The sequence below is a fragment of the Amphiprion ocellaris genome, chromosome 11 (assembly GCF_022539595.1).
Source record: "Amphiprion ocellaris isolate individual 3 ecotype Okinawa chromosome 11, ASM2253959v1, whole genome shotgun sequence".
Classification (NCBI taxonomy): Eukaryota; Metazoa; Chordata; class Actinopteri; family Pomacentridae; genus Amphiprion; species Amphiprion ocellaris.
The window spans coordinates 34,136,009-34,155,036 of NC_072776.1; the positions used below are offsets into that span (position 1 = coordinate 34,136,009).

The 19,028-nt window shown below is 34.5% G+C and overlaps 1 protein-coding gene across 1 annotated transcript; it reads left to right on the forward strand.

Annotated features, from left to right (window-relative positions):
* Positions 1 to 209: 209 nt before the first annotated feature.
* ndufa10 (NADH:ubiquinone oxidoreductase subunit A10) lies at positions 210 to 16,898 on the forward strand. The gene is made up of 10 exons (XM_023287872.3): positions 210 to 365; positions 5,056 to 5,224; positions 5,831 to 6,046; positions 7,403 to 7,489; positions 9,514 to 9,635; positions 9,831 to 9,910; positions 11,596 to 11,650; positions 11,758 to 11,843; positions 13,484 to 13,592; positions 16,768 to 16,898. Exons 1-10 carry the CDS (start codon positions 291 to 293, stop codon positions 16,834 to 16,836), a joined length of 1,068 nt encoding a protein of 355 aa, XP_023143640.1. The 5' UTR covers positions 210 to 290; the 3' UTR covers positions 16,837 to 16,898.
* Positions 16,899 to 19,028: the final 2,130 nt, after the last annotated feature.

Here is a 19,028-nt window from a genome sequence, read left to right on the forward strand (position 1 = left end):
CTCCGAAAAACAATTCAAATGAACAACACTAAATAGGGATCTCCTATCCCGGAACACTCGATCCCGCTGAGTGATTCACATAACAAACCGAACCAATCAGGTGATTCGAAGCAGTTGAGCGCTTCAAACGTCACTGAAGTGATTCAAACGTCACGAGTCACGTGACCAAACCACGCCTCGGCACAGTGGCTCGATACGTTTGCTTCATGAGCTACAGCGCATGTGTCGAAGCCTCGGGTATCAGAGGACCATCACTAGGGGTCAGCTCGGGGTTTTAGAGGACTAGAATCATGTCTGTGGCGGTGATCCGGTGGGTCATCCCGTCCGGGGCTGCAGCGCTCAGATCGGTTAACGTGGTTCAGAAGGTAAGCGCTCAGAAAGTTCCGGTTCTGGTCTTTGTTCGGTCCAAAAAGACGTTTCTGTCCGCAAGGACAAGCTAACTCCGCTAGCCTGCTAGCTGCTAGCATCACAGGCTAGCCTGTTAGCCGCTAGCATTACAGTCGGTCTGCGAGCAGCAGCTAACAGACTAGCGGCTAACAGACTAGCGGCTAACAGGCTAGCGGCTAACAGGCTAGCGGCGTCCTCCGGTGGTTTGTTTATTGGGTTGACAGCAGAGGAGGTCATTAAGAAGCTGTCAGTTCACTCAGAGAGTTAAATGTTAGTTTATTTATTATAAATTAAATATTAATTTATAATAAATAAACTAAATATTAAGCTGTCACTGTGAAGCTAGCTGCTAATTATCTGATCCTGGTGGGTTGTTAGCTGCATTTTCAGACTAATTTTTGTGCTCAGATTTGCTGTTTATTTTAATTTTTAAATGTTTAAATCACGTATTGTATTAAAATCACACTAACGTCGAAGTGCACAGGGTTTAACTGGACTGGTTTGTAAATCTGATAAACAGGTGGTCACGTTTAATCAGTGTTTTCTGGTGAATCTGACCTTTACATGTGTTTCAGATGTTTATAGTTGTAGATTGGTCATAAAAATATTAGCATGTGGCCAGAACTGACAGTAGTAATGTCAGGAAGTTTGTTAATAACACACACGTTTAGTTCTTCTTGTTAGGGCCCGACCAATAGGGATTTTTTTGAGGCCGATGCCGATTCCAATATTTAGCAGAAGAAAATTCTGATAACCGATTAATTGAGTGAATTTAAAAAATATGTGATGAATAAAATAGCTTATTTTTTGCTCCATTAACGTTACAACAACAAAGATATGAATTACAGGAAGAACATTTTACTGTTCTACAACACTTTGTCCTTTATTATTTGTTTAACTTTACAACAGAGAGGAATTTTCAAGTACAAAAACATGCAACAAAGCATTAAACCTCTGGGAAATTATATAACCTTAAAAAGAGTCAATCGATTAATGAGTTATGAAATAAATCTGGTCTTGTACTATTTGTTGCTGCAGATTAGAGGCAGGTTATAGTACAGGTGAAGTTACTGTAAAACATTATTTCTGCAGCCCTCTGATGCCCTTCAACGTTAAATCACATTTTCTCTACTTCATTATTTTCTTTGCCATGAAGTCAGGACTCATATGAACCAAAATAAAAACCAGAGTCGCCTTTCTCAGGTGTAAAACATGTGATCTTTGACAGAGTTGCATTTTAAATCTATAACAGTCACAAATAGTCTGACACTAATGTTCCTTCATAACAACACAGTGAGTTGCTGTTCCAGTCTGGGTCACTGTGTTCTCATATTTTCTGACAGTAAAACTAAAGAGTGACATCATGACGGTTGCTGAATACAGACAGTAATGCTATAACGCTATGCTAGGTTAGCATAACTACAGCCATGTTATTGCTAACATAAACAGACAGAGAGTAACTTAAGCTAGGTTAGCACAACATTAGCAATGTAACGTAAATGAAAAGCAACGAAGCAGACGTAACTCATCGTTACACATGGCAAAGACAGTTAAACTGAAACGGGAGACACGATGAATCATTGTTCATTTCACAACATCGATATAAACTCACCTGTCGGCTCCGCCCACTCCTGTAATGCTGCCTGGCTGTAGATAATTCCTGTACATTACTGAGAAGACAGCGGTGAGGACTGATGATTGAATGGAGCCAGAGCTCCATGTTTTGGACATCATTCAACAGCATTTACTGTTTTATGAGAAATTAAGAATATATCGGCATTTAATCAGCAATACTATGGCTGATGATGATTATTGTGAATAATAATCAGCCGATAAATTGGTCGGGCCCCATTAGAAATCATTTGTTTTTTAAGTTTGCTGTTTAAAAAATGTGTAAAATTGGCGCGACTGTCGACAATGAATCAACCTCAGGTGTTAAATGAGATGTTTGGAGGTAAAACAGGCTGAGATGCATCATTTTAACTCCACAGCGGAGCTTCAGAAATATATCTTTTCTTTATGTATATTGCTGTCTGTAGATGTTAGCAATTTTTCCACTTCATTTTACATCGTTTCATTTTAGATAAGTTTTTCTGTGATCTCTTTATCTCCTCACACAGGTAGATCTGCTATTAGACGAAGTAAAACATAAATCATCCTCACCTGACAGAAATAGAAATGGAAATGTGAGCTAAATAACATGAAAATTGTCTCGAGTGACTGAAAAATAGCCCAAAATGACCAAAAAAATGCTTGAAAGAATTCATTTTTTTCCAAAATAATTGGAAATGTGTCCAAAATTTCTTGAAAAAAAGATTGACTCAAAGATGTCATAAAATGGCCATAAATGCTTAAAAAAATTCAATTTTCACACGGGTAGATCTGCTGTTAGAGGAACTAGAACGTAAACCATCTTCAGCAAAACTGGAACTTGGTTCTTAACGAGCTTTGATGGCGATAACTGAATATTTTCAGTGGAAGATAAAAGCAGCTCAATATTCCCACATGACCTTGAAGTTTAGTCTCTATTTAACTTTTAGTAAAATCTGAACTCCGTTTGTCACGGCCACACAACAGTTTTCAAAGGAAAACCGGTCGAACAAAGATGAATAAATCAGTGGTTTAATTATAATTTGAATGTCAGAGCCAAGGTTGGTTTAATCACCACTAAGGTTTGCATTTGTTTGAAGCACTGCTGTGGGTCAAGAACAAAAAGGTTGGTGGTTTAAAAGTGAAGAAAATACACAACATCAGAACTGGGCCAACAAAGATGAAAAATAATGACTGTCCCACAACTGTCCCACTTTTTGTTTGCCACTCTGACTTTAAATATATAAATATCCAACTCTTTGACTTGAAATGTGTCCAAAACGAGAAAAACTCGACCAGAATTGTTTGAATGTTGTCTAAAATGACCTGCAACTTGTCAAAAATAGCAAAAACGTGACTCAAAATTGTCTGACATTTTTCCAAAAATTACAGAAACTTCTTCAAAATTTGTTAAATTCCTTCACAACGACTCAAAATTTGTCCAAAATGAGAAAAATTCTCCCAGAACGACTTGAAAGTTGTCTAAAATTACATACAATTTTCCAACAATAGCAAAAAGCTTCACCTAAGGGCCAAAAACTCTTCTGAAATTAATTGTACATGATCAAAAATCACAACAGCTTGGGGAGAAGAAGTTAAATTTTTTTAAAGAATGTCCAAGATGAAATAAAATTTGTACAAAATGGCTCAAAAATCTTCTAAAATGACAAAAAATGTCCAAAAATGATTGAAATAATTATTTTTTTCTCCCAAAATTGACTTGAAATGTGTTCAAAATTACTTGAAGAATGTAAATTACCTCAAAATGTGTCCTAAATAACTTTAAAATTGTCCAGAGTGATTTACAAATTGACAAATGTCCAACATGACATAAGATTTACATAAAATGACTCAATAAAATCTTAACTGACGTCAAATGTCCAAAATGACTTAAGATTTGGTTCAAGGTGACCAAAACTTGTGAAGTACAACTCAGAAATGGCCCAAAATGCTTGAAATAATAACATTTTTTCCAAAACTGACTTGAAATGTGTCCAAAATTACTCACAAATATCTAAAGTAGCTTAAAATGTGTCCTAAATAACTTTCAAATTGTCCAGAATGACTCAAAATGGTCCAAAATAAAATGGCAAATGTCAAACATGACATAAAATTCATACAAAATGCCTCAAAAAATTGCTAAAATGACAGCAAATGTCCAAAGTAACTCAAGATTTTGTTCATAATGACTCAAAACATGTTAAGTGTGACTCAAATTGTCCAAAACTACTTGAAAAATGTGTAAAGTATCTTAAAATGTATTCTAAATAACTGTAAAATTGTCCAGAATGACTCAAAATGACCAAAAAATGCTTAAAATAATTGTAAGCATTTTTTCCAACATGACTTGAAATATGTCCAGAATTACTCGAAAAATGTCTAAAGTGGCTTAAAATGTGTCCTAAACAACTTTAAAATGGTCCAGAATTATTTTTATAATGGCAAACGTCCAAGATGACTTGTACAAAATGACTCAGAAATCACCTAAAATGACAACAGATGTCCAAAGTAACTTAAGATTTGGTCATAGTAACTCAAAGTGTGTTAAGTATGACTTGAAAATGGCCCACAATGACCTGAAATGTGTCCAAAACTACTCGAAAAATGTCTAAAGTATAAAATAAAACTAGTTAAACTGCATAATTTGTGTCCTTAATTACAGCCCATAAATACAGATGTTACTCGGTGCACATCCACAGCTTTAAATCTTTAAACTCCTACTGTAAACCTGCAACAAGGTTCTGTTTATCTTCTGTATTCCTCTGGGACCCATTAATCTTGCTGAAATTCGATTTTTCCACATTTTTCTGCCGTGCATTCAGGTGTTCACAAGGTAAAAATAGAAACTGTAGCTTACGGTAATGGTGTCAGGATGCTAACAACTCACACGTTTAGTTGTTTTTTTCCTTTGAGACAATACAAACAATGAAGAAAAATGGGATAATGTAACGTTTTCCAGGCTCATATCTGCACAGACACCTCCAGTAGACCTGTATTCATGTTCAGTATTCCTCGGGGACCCATTATTCTTGCTGTAATCTGGTTTTTACATCATGTTTTCCTGTTTCCTGTCGTCAGGCAGGTGTTCATACGAGTCAGGTGAGAAGCCTTCGGTATGGCTGGTGGGCCTACGCTCTGGGCGAGAGGACGACTCCTCGGCTAAAGCAGAACAGCAAGATCATTTCCGTGGACGGAAACCTGGCCTCGGGGAAAGGAGCTCTGGCCCAGAAGCTGGCCGACAAACTGGGTAATTATCGGACCTACGTGGAGGATTTTACAGCAGTCAGCAGACAGGAAAAGCAGCAGAGGGAGGAAAACATGGAGGATGATTCAGTTTTATCCAAAATGACTTGAAATATGTCTAGAATTACTAGAAAAATGTCTAAAGTAGCTTAAAATGTGTCCTAAACAACTTTTAAATTGTCCAGAATGACTCAAAATGGTCCATGATTTATTTAAAAAAAAAAAAAAACATTCAAGATGACATAAAAGTAGTTCAGAATGACTCAGAAATCATCTAAAAGAATAACAAATGTCCAAAGTGACTTAAGATTTTCTTCACAATGACTCAAAACTTGTTAAATATGACTCAGAAATGGCTCAAATGATCAAAAAATGCTTGAAGTTATTAAATTTTTTTACTTCAAAAGTGTGTACAAAACTACTTGAAAAATGTGTAAAGTATCTTAAAATGTGTCCTAAATAACTTTAAATTGACCAGAATGACTCGAAATGGTCCAGATTGATATATTTAATTGATGTCTTTTTGTTTTAAGTGATTTCTTGAACTTTGGGAATCCCAACAGTTTTTTCCTACATGAGTCCTAATAAATGTGTATTTCTGTCGGTACAGGGATGCTCTACATGCCTGAACCCGACACCTTCTACCTGGACAAGATGACCGGAGAGAAGACGCCTCTCCCGGTCGACTACAACGGGATGTGCAGCCTGGAGAAGTTCTACTCTGATCCCAAAGCTGCAGATGGAAACAGCTACAGACTGCAGCTGTGGATGTACACCATGAGGCTGCTTCAGTACTCGGACGCCATCGAACACCTGCTCACCACAGGTATGGCCCACCAGTACTCAGAAATACAGCCAGGAAATAGAGTTTACATCCACCTATCAGTCTGTAGTTTCCAATGACTCCTATGAGGTTCTTTCGTAGATTCATTAAAGGTTTCTGAATCTTTTGGGTCAAAAATATAGAAAGTTGTGTTAATTAATTTTCTCAGTTTCATGACCTCTTAACTTCTCCTGAGGGATTCCAGTCGACTACAGCTGCTGACTCCTCTGAGTAAACATATAAATATACAAACAGAAATGTTAATATTTGGTTAAATTTCTCCATTTCCTCCTCAGTTGGGTTCTTCTGGTTTCAATCTTCTGGTTTCTCTTTGACTCCTCTGGACAGAATTAGTTCAGTTCAACTAAACTTATCGTCTTTCTGACTCAGACTTGTTTCTTCATCAGTCCACAGGTTCTTGATGGGTTTCAGTCAGGACTTTGGGGAGACCAGTCTAGAACCTTCATTCCAGCCTGATGGAACCATTTCTTTACCACGTCTGATGTGTGTTTGGACTCATTGTCTTGTTGAAACATCCAACTGTGTCCAAGATCAACCTTCTGCTGGTGGTTTTAGGTTTTCCTGAAGAATGTGGAGGTGATCCTCCTTCTTAATTATTCCATTTACTTTGTGGAAAGCTCCAGTTCCACAGAGCATGATACTGCCACCTCCATGCTTGATGGTAGGTTTGGGGTTCTTGGGGTTAAAGGTCTCACCTTCAGTTTTTGTTCCCTCTGACCAGAAATTTCCTCCAGAAGGTCTTTTATTTCTCCATGGGACTCCTGAAGCTGCTTTCAAATGTCTCCAAGTGACTTTCTGACTGGTTCAAGTCAGTGAGTTTCTTTTTCAGATCTTTGCTGAGCTCCTCAGACTTTTCCACCAAAGTCTGAGGAGTTTGAGTCTAATGAGTGGATCTGATGGGTTCTATTTAAACTGGATCAGAGGAGTCAGCAGCTGTAGTCGACTGGAATCACTCAGGAGAAGTTAAGAGGCCATGAAACTAAGAAAATTAGATTAACACAACTTTTTACATCAACAAAACTGATTATCAAAGTTGCTGTATTGATATTTATTACCCAACATATTTTATTATATTTCCAGAAGATATTTAATAAATCTATGAAAGAACAAAAATCCATTATTGTTTTTTGTGTTTCGATGATTCCATCATAAATTCAGAGTTCTAGGAGTCACTGGAAACTGAATGCTGTAGAGATAAACATAGACTTTTTAAGTGGATGGAAACTTTTTGTACATTTATATTTACTTACACGCAGTTTTCAGTCTTTATGATGCCGTTAGATGGATTATTTTCATCAGGATTTCTGGATTATTAACGGAACATTTTCTGTCTTTAAGGCCAAGGAGTGATCCTGGAACGTTCCCCCTTCAGTGACTTTGTTTTCCTGGAGGCCATGTTCAAACAGGGATACATCAGGAAGGAGTGTAAGTTCAGCAGAGTCACTAACAACCAGTGATACATAAACAAACACTAGTCGACTGGTACAAACCTCAGCTATGAATCTTCAAATTCTCTTCATTTAAGAGAAAAAACTACAGAACTACAGGAAAATACAGCATTAGCACCGTAAATTGTCATGCAAGATATTTATTCTTAATTTAAATTGGATTCTCTGCAGTAGATTCTGAACTGGAAACTGAAAGTAAGAGTCTTAAATCTACCACAGAGGAAATGTGGACCTCAAATTGTCTCTGTAAAATGAACGATGATGTCATGAAATTACATTATTTAACCCCACAGTTAAGTATTAACATCATTTATTGTAAAATATGGCTGCAACTGACTGTTACTTTCATTGTCGACTGTTTTTTGGTTACATGAATTAATTGTTTGGTCTAAAAAATGTAAGAAAATGGTTTCCCAAAGCCCAACTCAAAATGTTCCCAGGATGACAGAATTGGTCAAAAATTATAAAAAGAATTGCTTAAAATATCCAAAACCATTCATAACCTGGCCGAAATTAATTGAAACTTCTCCAAAATTATTTAAATGTTGTACAAATTAACTCAAAAATTGGCTAAAATTACAAAACTTTGTTATAAAAAATTAAGAACTTCTCCAAAAGTGCTCATAAATTGCCCAAAATGATAAATTTTTTCTTAAAATTGTTCAGAATTGCTCCTAAACTGCCCAAATCAAATTTTGTCTAAAATTACGCCAAATTTTAACAGAATGAAAAAAATTGTCCAAAATTATTCAAAAATTGCTTGAAATGTGCAAATTTTGTCCAAAACTATTGGGAACCTGAGTGAAATTAATTGAAACTTCTCCAAAATAATTCAGAAATTGCCCAAAATGACAAAACTTTGCTATAAACTATTAAGAACTTCTGCAAAATGACTTGAAACTTCTCCAAAATTACTCATAGATTGCCTGTAAACTGCCCAAAATTAATAAAATTTTGTCTAAAATGACTCAAAATTTTCCCAGAATGACAAAATTTGTTCAGAAGTATTCTGCTTAGAATGTCCAAATTTTACCCAAAACTATTTACAACTTGGCCAAAGTTAATCGAGACCTGTTCAAAATGACTCAAATATTCCACAAATTAACTCAAAATGACAAAATTGCTCAGAAATTGCCCATAAACTGCCCAAAATTACTCAGATTCTGTCTAAAATTACTCAAAATTTCCCCCAGAATGACAAAATTTGTCCACAATGATTTGAGAAATTGCTTGAAATGTCAAAATTTTGTCTAAAACCATTCGGAACCAGTCTGAAATTACTCAAATTTTGTACAAAATAACTCAGAAATTGCCCAAAATTCCAAAAAATTGCTTTGAAGTATTTGGAACTTCTGCGAAAGGATTTTAAGACTTTACAAAATTACTCCTGAACTGCCCAAAATTACTCAAATTTTGTCTAAAATTACTAATCATTTTCCCAGAATGACAAAATTTCTTCAAAATTATTCAAGAAATTGATTAAAATGTCAAAATTTTGTCCAAAACTGTTCAGAACCTGGCCAAAATTACTCGAGACTTCTCCAAAATTACTGATAAACTGCCCAAATTTCATAAAATTTTGTCTAAAATTACTGAAAATTTTCCCAGAATGACAAAATGTCTCCAAAATTATTCAAGAAATTACTTAAAATGTCAAAATTTTGTCCAACTCCATTTGAAACCAGGCTGAAATGATTAAAAATCGCAAAATTGCCACCTAAAATGTCTTGTTTTTGTCCATAAATGTGAAAATATTCAGTTTACTGTCACAGAAGAGGCAAGAAACCAGAAAATATTCACATTTAAGAAGCCAAAATCAGAGAAGTTAGACTTTTTTCTTGCTCAAAACAGCTGTTGAGTAATTTAATGGTTGATATCTAATTGATTCATTGTTATTTTCAGTCTCCCTGGTTTGATTCTGCTTGATCTAATCTGGTTTTAGTTAATAAAAAATGTGATTAAGAGCTAAAAACAAAGATCTGGTTCTTGTGTTTGTTGCAGGCGTGCAGCACTACAACGAGATCAAGAACATCAGCATCTGTGAGTTCATGCCTCCACATCTGGTCATCTTCGTGGACCAGCCGGCCGAGGAGGTCCACAAGAAGCTGAAGCAGAGTGGAAAGGTAGCGACCCACGCTCACCAAAACCAGTTATCTCCGTTATCTACTGCAAATTATGCAGTGTATTTCAGCCTCGGTGGCGGTGTAGAGTTAATTTTTCACCTGGAACAGCAGCCTGAAGACCGTCAGGGGGTTAGTGGAGTAATGAGAAGCTGTTTTAGAGGCTGATGGATGCATGAATGTGTTGTTTCCTCTCAGTCCTTCCTGCAGAATGTGCCTCTGGCTTATCTGAAGGGCATCGAGGACAGCTACAAGAAGACTTTCCTGCCTCAGATCAGGTAAAAAGCTGTGAATGGAGAGTCTAAATTAGATTTCTGACCACTGTCAAACCAATGCTGCCTAAAAAGATGGATGGAGCGTCGCCACTTCCTTCGACTAGCGATGCAAATTTAAACTATTTCCTCTGAAGCCGCTAAAATAGATTTAAATTGGAGCTGAAACACTTTGTCACTTTGGTTTTATTACCGCTGAAAGCCTAAAATCAGCCCTGCTGCTGCTGAATGTTGGCAGTCTGAGCGTTTGAGTGTTTGAACATTTTAGCTTTGCATCATTAGCATGACTCTCAGGTAGCCGACTGCACCAGACACACGCCTTTTTACAACTTAATGCTGGAGAGGGACTTCAAATATGTCCAGAACTATTTGAAAGTCATCTGAAATGACCTGTAACTTGTCAAAAACAGCAAAAACGTAACAGAAAACTGTCCAAAATGATTCCAAAGTTGTCTAAAATTACTTCCAATTTGTCAAAAATAGCACAAGCTAAACTGAAAATTGCCCAAAACTATTTGAAAATTTTCTAAAATGACCTGCAACTTGCCAAAAATGGCAAAAACTTAACAAAAATTGTCCAAAAAGGCAAAGAAATCATCCAAAATGACAAAAACATGTCCAAGATTAATCATAAATGGTCAAACATGACAAAAACACGTTTAAATTGTTAGGAATGACTCAACATTAGTCCAAAATGAGTTCAGTTTGTTTAGAACGATTCAGAATTTCTTGAAAATAGAAAATACTTGACTCAAAATTGTCCAAAATGCTGACAAAAAGGTTCTAAAATGACTGAACTCTTGTCCAAAATGGCTCAATATTTTCAAAAAATTACAGAAATGTGTTCAAAATTAGAATGGTTCACAACAACCCAAAATTTGTCCAAAATGAGAAAAACTTGCCCAAAACTATTTAAAAGTCATCCGAAATGACCTGCAACTTGTCAAAAATAGCAAAAACTAAACAGGAAATTGACCAAAAAGGCAAAGAAATTGTCCAAAATGACTTAACCCTTGTCCAAAATGACAAAAACATATCCAGGATTAATCATAAGCGGTCAAACATGACAACAACTTGGTCAGAAATAGGTTTCAATTGTTATGAATGATTTCAAAATTTGCCCAAAATTGGCCTAAAATGACTTAAACCTTCCTCCAAATTAATGACATTTGCCCAAAATGAATTCAGCTTGTTTAGAATGATTCAGAATTTAAAGAAAATAACAAAAACTTGATTTAAAACTGTCCAAAATGATTACATGCTTCCAGAAAATTACATTCAAATTTCTTCAAAATTTGTCCAAATGACAAAAAGTGGCTCAAAAATGACCTAAAAAGACTTAAAACTTGTCAAAAATGACGTCATTTATCTAAAATAAAATCTGCCAACACTCTCATCGGTCTCTCTGTGTAAACAATCGCTTTCATTGATTGGCTGTTACGCCTGACGGCTGTCGTCCAATCAGATTGTGCTGTGGGCGGGATATTCCTTCAGAACACAGAGCCAAAGGAGCTCATTTATTTCATTTTCCAATAATCTGCCAATAAAAATAACGACACCAAAGATGTAAACGTGCCTCAATAGTCAGTTTTTAGCTAATAAACAGTTTACGGTGAAAATACACAACATCTAAGCTCTGTGTTTATATACTTTTATGCGACGTTAGACCTTTTTTACTTTATTTTTTCCAGAGAAACATCAGAAGTGCTCGCCTATGACGCGACTCAGACTCGGGATGTGGAAAAGGTGAGAATTTATTGAAGAGCCAGATGTTATATTCACTGTTCTGGCAGCTGGATTGCTTATTTCAGGATGTAATAAGAATGAAGATTACTGACTGAGTTTGTCCACAGGTGGCCGAGGACATCGATTACCTGAAGTTTGATAAAGGGCCGTGGTTGGAGCAGGATGATGTCAGCTACCATCACCTCAGGATGCTGTGAGTTTTTACAGATACATTACACTCATTTAGAATCCCTCAAAAACTGCCTAAAATGTCCAAATTTTGTCCAATACGATTCGGAACTTGGCCAAAGTTAATCGAAACCCGTCCAAAATAACTCAAAAATAGTACAAAATTACCAAATTTTGTTCTAAACTATTTGGAACTTCTGAAAAATGACTTGAAAGCTTTTCAAAATTACTCATAAATTGATCAAAATTACTCAAATTTTATCTAAAATGACAAAATATTTTTCACAGAATGACAAAATTCGTCCAAAAATTTGTCAAAAATTGCTAAAAATGTCAAAATTTTGTCCCATACTATTCGGAACATGGCCAAAGTTAATTGAAATGTGTCCAAAATGACTCAAAAATTGCCCCAAATGATAAAACTTTGTTCTAAACATTTAAGAACTTCTGTAAAATTACTTGAAACTTCTTCAAAATGAAAATTTTTTTTGCATAAAACTATTCAGAACTTCTGCAAAATAGCTCATAAGCTGCCTCAAATTACTCACATTTTTTAAAAAATTGCCCCCAATTTCCCCAGAATAACAACATTTGTCCAAAACTATTCAAAAATTGCTTAAAAAGTAATAATTTTGTCCAAAACTATTCCGAGCCAGCTCATAATTAATTGAAACTTCTCCAAAATGATTCAAATGTTGTATAAAGCAGCTCGAAAATTGCCTAAAACGAGAAAATTTTGTTCTAAACAATTCGGAACTTCTGCAAAATTGCTTGAAAATTCCCCAAAATGGCAAAAAAAATTTTCCCAGAATGACAAAATATTCAAGAAATTGCTTAAAATGTCAACATTTTGTCCAAAACTATTTGGAACCTGGCTGAAATGCCTCAAATATTGTACAAAATGACTCAAAAATTGCCCAAAATGACAAAATTTTGTTCCAAACCATTAAGATCCTTGATAAAATGACTTGAAACTTCTCCAAATTTAGTCATATATTGCCCAAAATGACATTTCTTCTATAGCTATTCAGAACTTTTGCAAAATTACTCAAATTTCTCAAAATCAATCAAATAACTCAAAAAGTTGTCTAAAATTATACAAAATTTTGTCTAAAATGACTTAAAATGCTCCTAGAATGACAATAGTCAAATTGTTTAAAATGTCAAAAATTTGTCCAAAATCATTCAGAACATGTTCAAAATGACTCAAATATTACAGAAAATAACTCAAAAATACAAAACTTTGTCATAAACAGTTGAGAACTTGCGCAAAATGACTTGAAAACATTTCAGAATTACTCATAAATTGGCCAAAACTTTTCCAAAATGACTCAAATGTTGTACAAAATTGCTCACATTGCCAAAAATTAATCAATTTTTTCTAAAATTACAAAAAATTTTCCCAGCATGACAAAATTTGTCCAAAATGATTCCATAAATTGGTTAAAATGTTATAATGTTGTCTAAAGCCATTGGGAACCAGATGAAACGCCTCAAGTATTGTATAAAACATTATTTTATGCTAATTTTTACATTAAAATGCAGATAAAGTGGAGAAAGTCACACTCAAAGTGGTGTTTAAATCACACAAAGATTGTTTTTTGCAGACAAACTGACTGTATTTTGGACTGTTGAGGTTTTTCAGCATCTTTTTCTGTTTTCCAGCGTGGAGGACAAACAGAGGGTGGCGACGTTGACCCACATCCCCAGATTCCTGCCAGAAATCACCATCGGAGCTCACGACTACGACCAGAAATACTACGCCTACAAATCGGTGCGTAAACACCCACGTTTACTTCCTGTAGAAGTCCTGTCTGGAACTGATTAAAACGGATATTGGACCAGCGTATCCGGCTTTTGATGATTTTAGAGTACTGTTTGATAAATTTCTGTCATTTTAGACTAATTTTCAGTGACCTTGAATGATCTTTTTGATGGTTTTGTACAAGTTTAAGTCATTTCAGACATAAATAATTCCATTTTTTTAGCCTCTCCAGACGTTTCCTCTACTCTGCTCATCTTCTGTTGAAAGATGTTTCACCATGCTGAACGGATCTCCAACAGCTTCCTCCTCTGTTCACTGACTTTGAGTAATTCCAACACATTTTGAGTCATTTTTGGACAATTTTGAGCGCATGAAGACTTCTGTGTTCACTTTTACAGCCAATTTGCACAAATGCTAAGTAAGTTTGAACACATTTTGAGCATTTTTGGATAAATTATGAGTTGTTTGGGATGAATTCAGAGTAAAGACTCAAAACAAGACCAAGTTTTGAGTAACTTTTGACAAACTTGGAGACTTTCAATATCTTTGAACGAGTTTTAGTTTGGGTGATGTGACCAACTTTGGAGAAAAAAAAAACACCTGAAAAGTTTAAATTTTTCACATCTGGTCTCAACTGAGTCGGTTGTGGAGGGAAGAAGAGTTTTTAACTGGATTTTAACATTAGATTTGATTCTACTTTGTGATGGAACTGTTTATCTACCGTGATGCGTTCAAGGACCATCTGTAACTTTGTTTTTACACTTTTTGGCTGATAAAGGGCAGTTTTTTTTAAACCTTCAGCAGGTTCTAAAGTTCAGGTGCTTAAATTTATGCGTCCTTGTCTTGTTTTTTTATCTGCCAGTTTGTTTCTGTCCGTTAAGGAAACTGTTGTTGTTGTTTGCGGAGGATGAGCTGAACTTTAATCCCCTCATTAGTTGTGATCTCAGGACGGTTGTGTTCTTTAGTCAAACTGCTGCTCCGTCGTTTTGTGCTGCTGAACTGTGGAGCTCCTGACGGAGGGAAAATGCCAGATGTGGAATATTGTGTTCATCAGTCTGGAGGGAAACATTGTGACCTTCTCTGCTTTTATTGACTGATTCGGGTTTTTGTCTCCAACCTGACATTTAGACACCAAACTGGGTCAACAGAGGACGGACTCAATAAAAACCTGATTTCTGACCAGAAAACCGTTCAATTCTGCTTTTACTTCACATTTCTGCTCATCAGCTCGTCGTTTCTCGTTATTTAGGAAATAAAATCCATAATTAGTGTTTCATGTGCAAAATAAATGCATGAAGTTATAAATACATATGTAAATAACAGCTAGATATTTATTAAAAACGTAATCTGGAAGACTGGAATCATCAAAACAAAAAACTCTTAAGTTTTTCTGAAATATTCAATCAAATATTTACTCTAGTCAGTTTTCACCAAATATGTTTCATCTCAGGTATGTTTTGCTGTATTTTGTTGGGTTTGCAGTAGATTTTGTGATATTTTACAGTATTTTGTTGAGTTTGCAGTAGATTTTGTGGTATTTTACAGTATTTTTTTTGGGTTTGCAGTAGATTTTGTGGTATTTTACAGTATTTTGTTGGGTTTGCAGTAGATTTTGTGGTATTTTGCCATATTTTATTGGGTTTGCAGTAGATTTTGTGGTATTTTACAGTATTTTGTTGAGTTTACAGTAGATTTTGTGGTATTGTGCAGTATTTTGTTGGGTTTGCAGTAGATTTTGTGGTATTTTACAGTATCTTATTGAGTTTGCAGTAGATTTTGTGGTATGTTGTGGTATTTTGTTGAGTTTGCAGTAGATTTTGTGGTATTTTTTTAGCATTTTGTTGGGTTTGCAGTAGATTTTGTGGTATTTTGCAGTATTGTGTTGAGTTTGCAGTAGATTTTTATGGTATTTTGCAGTATTTTGTTGAGTTTGCAGTAGATTTTGTGGTATTTTGCAGTATTTTGTTGGGTTTGCAGTAGATTTTGTGGTATTTTGCAGTATTTTGTTGGGTTTGCAGTAGGGCTGGACCCGAATATTTGGTCGTTGTAGTTTCCGGATATTAATTTTGAGATCCAACTACTCGGAATACCGACTAGAGGAGTCGCAGGAGTATTTTTAGACATTTGATTTTTGAAGTATTTTGTAGGGCTGGACACGAATATCTGAATATTCGGTCATGACGGTGGTATCCTATTTATTTTGATGAGATCTGAATATTTGGATCCCTTCCCCGCCGTCGGACGTCATGAAGCGAACCCAATATTTGAATATTCGTCATTAATCGGGGCCAATTATCCAGAGCCCAGAAACTGTTATTCGGGCCAGCACTAGTATTTTGTTGGATTTCCATTAGATTTTTGTGGTATTTTGCTGTATTCTGTTTATTTTTTTGCAGTATTTTTGCAGTAATTAAGTTGATTTCCATTAGATTATGTGGTATTTTCAGGATTTTATTATATTTCTGTTGTATTTAGTTTGATTTTCTGAGTATTTTGTTGGATTTCCATCACATTTTTTGTAGTATTTTGCAGCATCCTGTCTGTTTTTTGGAGTATTCTGTTTGATTCCTGCAGTATTTCATTCAATATCTGTTAGATTATGCGGTATTTTAAGGATTTTATTACATTTCTGTGGAGTTTTTGAAGCATTCTTTGCAGTATTATGCAGGATTTTGTGGTATTTAGTTGGATTTCTTTGGTATTTCATTTATGTCAGTATGTATTTTAATTTCTCAGGTCTAATATTTTACTTTTATGTACAATACAGTTAATTTACTGTTCAATATGTCATTTTCAGTGTTATTTTTTTAGGGGTAATATGTTTGTGTTAATTATTGCCTCAGTAGATTTACCAGTTTTACTTTATATTCTTCTTTTCTTGCCTCATTTATTGTATTTTAGTAATTTATAGTACTTCTATCTTCTTGTTTTTCTCCTTTTGATTCACTGTTTTTCTTATTTTGTGTCATTTAGTTTTATTCTGAACATAATCTGACCCTAGAAAATGGTAAAGTTTTATTTTACTACATGGAAAATGTGAGATAAATTCATATTTCTGTTTTGGTCTGAACCTCTAACCTCCTCGTCCTCCACAGATTTTTGTTTCTTTAATAATAATAATAATAATAATAATAATAATAATAATAATAATAATAATAATAATAAACTGTGTTTTCTCCTGCAGCTGCCGGGGAAGAAGTACGCTCCGGGCTACAACGCCGACGTCGGAGACAAACACATCTGGCTGAAGTGAACTCTGCTGTTGTACATCCCATAATATGTCTGTATTAGAGAATAAATTTTAAATCTAAGTGACCTCGGCTGTGTCTGTGTTCTGACTGGTGGAGGAGTTGGTTCACATTTATAAGTTAGTTTAAGAAAAATAAGCTAAAGATGGAGAGAAAAGGAACGGAAACATCAGAATTAAATGAATTAAACAGCAGAAACCAGAATTAAATGAAGAAACATGAGGAATCCTGAGTTATGTCAAAGTCTTTAGCAAAACAAGATTTCTAGTTTCTTCATTAACAATAAAAAAAAAACTCAAATGTTGCAAAGAAAATGCGGCTGTAAAAGCAGAAATCGGTTTAAAAACAGTGAAATCAGGAGATTTAATGTCAGTTTTCCTGCAGCTGAAGCAGATTTTATCCACCTGGTTGAGAAGCTGAATGTCGGAGCAGCAACAAATAAAACTCCTGACACCTAAAACATCTTCACAAGCTGTAATATTTATGTTGTTTTATATTATTTATTTCTGCAGCTCTTTGTTCTGATTGGTCGTCTGGTCCGATTAAAACCAGGTAAAGTCGGTTATGAACCTCAGATCTATGAGTTCAGGCAGAACAAAAGCCGATTTCCTGAGGATGAAACGTTAAACTGGAGGCAGCAGATCTTTGTTTTCAGGACAAACCAGCTGTTAGCAGCAGGTAGAGGAAAACAAGGTGTCAAAGGGAAGTAGTGCAAAAATCATAATCTTTTTAAAAAAAAAAAAAACAAAAAATCTGGCAGCAAGAGTGTCAGAAAAAATATGTTAAAAACTGGAATATTGTGACATTTAAAAACTAAAAAGGACAAAAGAAAAAAATAACAGCAAATATCTGTAAATAAGTTCAGTTTTAAGCCCATATGAACACGGTTAAAAAATTAATTTTACACTCAGATGTCACAAAAGTTTTGCTCTTCTTCTATGAATCATTTATCATAATTTTTCTTTGAAATGACCTCAGATATGTGTAAAATAATATTTTTAGCCGATTTAAAACACAGTAAAGAAACTAAAGAATTATAATCAAGTGCTGTGAAAGAATATCTATAAAAATAAACGTAATTTACAGGTTTTTTAAATGTATATTTTTTTTATAAGATTGAAAAGTTGTAAATTATTTGAATTCAACAGGTCATTTTTTTTTTTACAGATTTTGAAAAAAAAAATTTCATTTACATGTTGAAAAAAGAAAAACAAGGCCAGCACTGTGAATAATAATAATATATAATAACTAATAATCCACATTTACAAATATTAATATGGTCTTTTGCAACAACATTTGACTGTAAAGTTGCTTTTTTAATATATTTTTTACTGTCTTTAAATCGGCTCAAAATAATTATTTTACACATATTTGCTAGTATTTTCAAATTAGTTTTTTTTAAACAATTTTTTTAAAGTTACAGTGTTCCATCATTTTAAAACCTATTTCTAGAAATGACTTTATTTTTTCTATTATTTCATTAAACATAGTGTTATTTAACAAAACTAGGTAAATCTGTAGTTATTTTTTAAAGCTATTTTTCAGTCCTGAATATGCAGATTTTTTCTTTCAAATAATATCAAATGTCTGTAAAATACTTTTTAATATTAAATATTTTTTACTAATTTTAATACAGTAAAACTTTTAACAGTCAAACATGAAATTTTTAACGTGAATTTTTTTTTTCAAAGTTATCATGTAAATTGATACTTTTTTTCAGTGATTTTTATTGTTTATCTGTAAATTACTGGTAAAATTCCAGTAAATTGTTCAGAAAATGACCGTTTCTCAGGAGATATCGTGACCTTTATGTTTGAGATTTAAGACAGAAACTTGTTATTTCAGAACAGAAGCTGCTCACCAACATGCAAATTGATAATTACACAGAATAAACTGTAAATTAAACATATCTGATAAATGAAGCCTGAGGATCTGCTAGTTCTGATTATAGGATGAAATAAGTGGGAGAGTTTTAATAATTATCTCCTCACGGCTTCTGAAGAGTTCAGTAATCAGTTTTTCCTGCAGACTGGAAGCTGCTGGCAGAATAAAAGAGTGTTTCAGTGACGGAGCCTGAAGCAGCAGCAGAACCAACATGAACACCAGAACAACAGTTTCCTGTTTTTAAAAGCAGCTCTGAGGTGGAATCAGCAGCAGAAACACTGAACAGGAAGAAGATCTCAACTTCAAACTAGAG

Excerpts from the sequence above, each read along its gene's own strand:
- ndufa10 (XM_023287872.3), top strand. The coding sequence starts at position 291 with ATGTCTGTGGCGGTGATCCGGTGGGTCATCCCGTCCGGGGCTGCAGCG. Across the intron at positions 9,636-9,830 it reads AGCTGAAGCAGAGTGGAAAG|TCCTTCCTGCAGAATGTGCC; the intron begins GTAGCGACCCAC and ends GTTTCCTCTCAG. Across the intron at positions 9,911-11,595 it reads ACTTTCCTGCCTCAGATCAG|AGAAACATCAGAAGTGCTCG; the intron begins GTAAAAAGCTGT and ends TATTTTTTCCAG.